The sequence below is a fragment of the Helianthus annuus genome, chromosome 3, assembly GCF_002127325.2.
Source record: "Helianthus annuus cultivar XRQ/B chromosome 3, HanXRQr2.0-SUNRISE, whole genome shotgun sequence".
Lineage (NCBI taxonomy): Eukaryota > Viridiplantae > Streptophyta > Magnoliopsida > Asterales > Asteraceae > Helianthus > Helianthus annuus.
Window position 1 is genome coordinate 85,267,737 of NC_035435.2, and position 6,463 is coordinate 85,274,199.

The window sequence follows — 6,463 nt, forward strand, 5'->3', positions numbered from 1 at the left end:
GTAAAAAGAGCCAATGAACGTCCAGCAGGCTCTGTTCAATCGTGCGCCACGATCTTCTGACGATAAGTACACAAGGACGCCTACATGGCACCAATCAAGAGACGGGGACAACTGTCCCACGATCTCCACTTGTCTGCTGATGACAGAAGGGACAACAAGGCCGACAACAATGACACGTGGCTCCAATCAAGGTGCGCCAGCACCGACGAGCATCTAGAAGCCACTAAGCAGTCGAGGCCAGCAAGGCAAAGAGCATATTCGTTGTTGTCCGTTTCTGGCCCAAGGCCCATCAGCCCACAACCTCTTACACCTCTCCGGCTATAAATAGAGACCTTCATTCCTCAGGTTATTCATTCTATTCTCTCGGCTCTCACTCTTAACTACTTAATTACTCTCAAAGCAGTCGCTTATTCTCACGCCGGAGCCCGGTTAAGAGGGAAACCCCCACATTCCCCTCTTAACGAGTAACGGTGTTCTGTTTTGCAGGTTGATTAACCAGTAGGAGCTCAAATACCTCAAAGAAGATTAACCACTATGATAGGAACATAAACCCCTCTAATTAATACCTTAATTAGATCACTGTTTCTTCAGATGTGCATGGTGAAACAAGACGTAGACGATAGAATAACACTTACCAACATTCTTTTTTTGTTCCGTTTGTAAGCTCTCCAGCGGCTTGCTGGCTCTTTATATATAGACATAAAGTGATTTTGCCGTTAAAAGAAAAACACTTGCAAACAAAGTCGATATTTGATTATTCATAAGCTAAAAAGACTAAAATACCCCTCACATCACAACAAGTTCAATCTTAGATCTTTTGTGCAAGTATCTGAACCCTACGTCTCTCTCTCCTTACCGCCTTCGATTGCATCCGCCCCTATCTTTTCTTCATCGATTCACGAACAAATCAGGTAATTGACTCTATCGATTTGTTAATTCTACAATTTTGTTAGATTTGATGTTACCGAAGATCAAACTGTTAGTTAGATTAGGGCTAGGGTTTTGTCTTCAAATTGGTTCTAATCCTGTAAATATGTGATGATTGGTGACCTTTTTCAGTTTCTTTTTGCTGTATGGATTAAATTCGACAGTTTTTAGTAAACACTAATGGTTTTTTATTGAAATTTTCGTTACATTTGTGATGTTCTAGGGTTTAGATGTTGTTGTTAAGCTGTTAGAATGATTTATTTGGCTGTAAATTGTTGAAGTGTTTAGCTATGTTGTCAAAGCGCACACTCATAGGACGAGCCTGGATCCCGGAGCTTAGAAGGTATTTTAAAGCTAGGCGCATAGTATAAAATGCCGTTTTTAGGGTTTATTTTTACCTTTTTTTGCCGGAGCTTGGTCGGAATTTAGCTGTAAATTGGCCTGAACCTGCGCAACATCACTTTTCCGGTCACAGAACACAAGGTGGATAGCACTGCACTTCTCTGTGTGTGTGCCACCCGCCACGTCTTGTGTGATTTTGACAATATAGGTTTTTGTGACCATTGAATGTTTGTTTCAAAAGACCACTACTTATGCTAGAATTATAAAACAACCACAAAATATGGCTGAGTGTTAAAAGCTGAATTTTACTAGTGGGATTTAGTTTAGATGATTCGAAATGGGTAGTTTGCAATGAAAGTATGTATAATGATTAGAATTGGTCGTCTGTTGTTATGATTTGAAGTGAAGTGAAGTTATAAGTAAGATGGTCAAAGTCAATGGAAGTTGCCATGTCACTATTTTGAATTGGTTGTGGGTGTGGAAGCTTTCATTTTGAATAGATGTTCATGTTCCCTACGCCCGAAGCATTCTACTTTACTGTGTACATTAAATAATGTTGTTTGTTAACAAGACTGATTTTGTATACTTATCTATGTATTTATATTTTGTTTTCTTTTGTATTTTGCAGAACTAATGGCACATAGAATATTGAGAGACGTTGAGGCGGATGGTTGGGAACGATCTGATTTCCCAATCATATGTGAGTCATGTCTAGGTGACAATCCGTACCTTCGAATGGTATTTTCCAAGCTTTGTTCTTTCTTGTAATTTATGGTTCATTTTTAAGTAGTAGCTTATTGTTTACTTACTTATAGAATAAACTAGTACTATATTTACATATTGGACGACAAGGTGGGGACTAGGAAACTTTTGCTCGTTTTCTGTCATTACTATTGTGTAACAGGATGTTTGGATTTGCATTTTGGAACCGATTTTCTGACGTTAGTATAGTCAGAGTTCGTTTTCTGATAAAAACATTCTGCTACTTGTTGTGTTATTTTGATGTCATATATTTTGTTTTGTATAATCAGTTTCATACCGACTGCATCAAAACTGATAAATAGGGTAAAATAAATTTACATATTTACCTTTCTTTAAACATGATTTGAAGGACTTCTAGTTTCATTTAATTCACACTATTTTTCTCACATAGATGTCACTTCTGTAATTAGTTACTTCAATTACTTAATTCATTAGAGATAGCTAAACTTTATCTGATAATTTACAACTTAAAAAGGTAGAAGTACAATTTTCGGTTTTGTGCTCAACTACTTCTAGTTATTTTATCATATATTTTATTTGGCATCACATAATTTACTTAACTTTAATACCTTATACATGTAAACGCCCCTCTTCAATTTTTTTTTTGCTTACTAGACTCTTTTCTTGATATGTAAACATTATCTCCCATAGTTCCATGGGCATTCAGTGCGTCAGATTCTTTTTTCATTGTTTGAATTGGAATTATATTTCATTTATTCGTTTGGCTGTATGGGGCTCATTTGGTTTCTATACAAGATGCTATACAACTTTAATATATGGGCATTCGGTCTCTTTTTTCGTTGTATTTTACTTTGTTAAGTCAACTGTCACTTACTCATATGGCCTAACGAGGTTCATGTGTTTCTATGCAAGATATTAAACAAAATTAATATATTGGCAGACAAAAGCAAATTATGATAAGGAGTGCAAGATCTGCACTAGGCCATTTACAGTGTTCAGGTGGAGACCTGGTAGGGATGCAAGATACAAGAAAAGTGAGATCTGCCAAACATGCAGCAAGTTGAAAAACGTTTGTCAAGTTTGCCTTTTAGATCTTGAATATGGTTTACCAGTTCAAGTTCGTGATACGGCACTCAGTATCAACTCAAATGACTCCATACCAAAGAGTGATGTCAACAGGGAATACTTTGCTGAGGAACATGATCGCAGGGTATGTACCTTTACAATCTATACACAATTTTTTAATGCAAATATAAAGTCACAACTGATAAGATCTTATTATTATTGTTTTCTTTGATGCAGGCAAGAGCTGGTCTAGATTATGAGTCCTCGTATGGAAAGGAACGACCAAATGACACTATTTTGAAACTGCAAAGGACAACACCGTATTACAAGAGGAATCGAGCACATATTTGCAGTTTTTTCATCAGAGGCGAATGTACTAGAGGTGCTGAATGCCCTTACAGGCATGAGATGCCTGTCACTGGCGAGTTATCCCAGCAGAATATCAAAGACCGTTATTACGGGTATGCCACTATCCATCCACTCATTACCCCTATTTTTTAAAACACAAATATATAACTTTTTTTTTTATTATGTGATTTGCAGAGTTAACGATCCAGTTGCGCTAAAACTACTAAACAAGGCAGGCGAAATGCCGTCGTTAGAGCCCCCAGAGGACGAGAGCATTAGAACGTTATACGTAGGAGGGCTGGATGCGCGAGTTTCCGAGCAAGACCTTAGAGACAACTTTTACTCTCACGGTGAAATTGAATCCGTAAAAATGGTTCTCCAACGCGCGTGTGCCTTTGTTACCTACACTACTCGAGAAGGTGCAGAAAAAGCAGCTGAAGAACTCTCGAACCGACTCGTCATCAAAGGCCTTCGGTTAAAACTAATGTGGGGCCGCCCACAAGCACCGAAGGTTGACGGTGAACCAGGTTCGGATGAAGCGAGACAACAAGCGGTTGCTCACAGTGGATTGTTACCCCGTGCGGTTATATCACAGCAGCAGAATCAGTTTCAGCCGCCAGGAACTTCCGCTAGTCAGGACCACCAACACCCGCCACCACCAATGCATTATTTTAATATACCGCCTCCACCACCTCAGCATGGCCGTGCGTTTTATCCTTCAATGGATCCTCAAAGAATGGGTGCGGTGATCCATTCTCAAGACGGGAGCGGTGCTAGTGGGTCGGGTGAGAATAGAAGTGGTGGTTCAGATCAGCGGCCACATTATGCTGCTTATCCACCGCCACCGCTTCCACCTCAAGGCGGTGGACAATACTACCAGCAGTATTATCCACCACCACCGTACGGGTATGGTCCACCTCCACCTTATCAACAATACCGTCCACCGTCTCATTCACCCTCAATGCCGCCAAGTGGACCAAGCAGTGAACAAGCACATCAACAGAAAGCACCGGTGCCACCAGCGGCGCCGCCAGTGGCAGCTGCAGCAGGGCCACCACCACCACAATGAAGAAAAAAATTATTTGTGGTTAAACTGTGGGTCTTGCTAATATCATTCTGTTGAATGAATTATTTATGCTTGTTCATTTTTGTTATGCAGTTTGTATCTTGACGGTTTGGATGGTTTTCCAAATTACTTATTTTATAACTTCGGTTTAGTAAGTGCATGTTCTTATTGATTTAGGTAGGATTTTGATTGGTAAACTTTTTATCTAGTCTTAATCATGTGCTTGCTTCAGTTAATTTTAGTTTAGTTTCACAATCAGATCTTTTAAAATGTTTTGCTGAAAAAAATATATATTTTAATATTAGAAATGTGTTTCTAAACCAAATTGTTTTGAAAGATTGCAAATTATTTTGTTGGTACAAAAACCTGTTTGAAAAAGTCCCGGCTTCAGCACCTTTTTTAACCAGTGTGTGATTTAGTTAATACACAATTTACAACATACATGTGAGTTTGAGGAGTTTTAGATGAAGATAATTACAGGATGGTTTGTGTGGTTAGACTATATCGCACCTTTAGTTTTTACCTTTCCAAAATTGCACATATAGGATTATAGGGTATATTTGGTATGAAACTTTTAGTAGTTTCTAGTTTTAAACTTTTAAGAAAAAACTCATACTCAATAAAAAGCTTTGTTTGTTTGAAGGAGCTTGAAGCTTTTAGATTAGGAGCTTGAAGCTTTTGGTTGAACGCTCCTACTAGTAGTGTTTAGAAGGAGCTACAAGCATTTAGGGAAAAAACGACTATTTTAACCTCTAAAGATAATGAACATTATAGTTATGTTTTATTAGTTAGAGTAAATTACGATTTTGGCTCCTGTGGTTATATCACTTTTACCCTTTTAGCCCGAAAAATAATTTTTTAACATCTAAGCCCCCAACGTTTTTTTTCTAACCCTAACGTCTTTTTTTTCTAACCCTTTTGGCCCCTAACATTTAATGGATGGGGTTAGTGTTAGGGGCCAAAATATACCGTTATTAGCTGAAAACTCAATTTTTTTTTTTTTTTTTTGGAAACTTGAATACTTTAAAGTTTAAACACAAGTCAAATTTTTAGCCAAAATATACCGTTATTAGCTGAAAACTTAATTGAGTCATGCACAAAGCTAATGACCGAACCATAGTTTTAACCAAAATTGATTGGATAATAAAGTCTCATAGCCAAAACTTTCGGTTTTGGACTTTTGGTTAGATGAGGTCGCACAACCAACCCAAACACCGATCACCCCCATCTTCCACGTCACCTCCACCTCACACCTTGCTCTCCAGACCATCAAGGGGGTGGTGCTTTCCCTTCACCGAACTCAACCTGAAAAAAGTGGGGAATCGGGGAATAGTGCATTTAACATATTAAATATATCTTATAAAATTGACTTAACATGTTAAAATTCAATTTTTTAAACTTTTTTTTTCAGCACTTTTCCTTATAAAAATGGGTAGAAGCTACTCCAATAAAAAATCATTTTTGTAAAAAAATTACCCTTTTTTTATAACTGTTTCTTAAACATTTTTTTTATATTTTTAATTTTTAAAATTTTTTATTAAAAATGCTTCTACATGTATTTATAAGGAAAAGTGCCGATTCAAAAAAATGATTTTTAACATGTTAAGTTGAATTTTTAAGATATATAATGAAGTGTCCCCCGCTTTCCCATTTTTTTAGTGTTCTCCAACGAACACTCCCCTATGTATATATATAGGGACACAGAGAGAGAGAATGCAGTCGGGGAGAAGCGAAGAATTCCCCGAGCCCACCGAAACCGAAGAGCGGAGGGCGGGGTGTTTCTCTTCGACGCCGACACCAGCTAGGTCTCCTTGAGCCCTTCCACAAGCCACACCCTACGGCCTAAGCCGTAAAATATCCATAATGTTTTTAATAGTTCACTTTTATGGTTTAAAACTTGTGTACTTTATTTAGTAATTTTTATATATTGACTTTATACAAATAGATAAAAGATCAAATACAAATAGTCTTATCGTTCAAAACGTATGATTG

At 37.6% G+C, this 6,463-nt stretch overlaps 1 protein-coding gene across 1 annotated transcript; it reads left to right on the forward strand.

Annotated features, from left to right (window-relative positions):
* Positions 1–780: 780 nt before the first annotated feature.
* Positions 781–4,626, forward strand: LOC110881180 (zinc finger CCCH domain-containing protein 40). The gene is made up of 5 exons (XM_022129530.2): positions 781–911; positions 1,898–2,007; positions 2,933–3,202; positions 3,295–3,518; positions 3,601–4,626. The coding sequence occupies exons 2-5, from the start codon at positions 1,903–1,905 to the stop codon at positions 4,472–4,474; spliced, it is 1,473 nt and encodes a 490-aa protein (XP_021985222.1). The 5' UTR covers positions 781–911; positions 1,898–1,902; the 3' UTR covers positions 4,475–4,626.
* Positions 4,627–6,463: the final 1,837 nt, after the last annotated feature.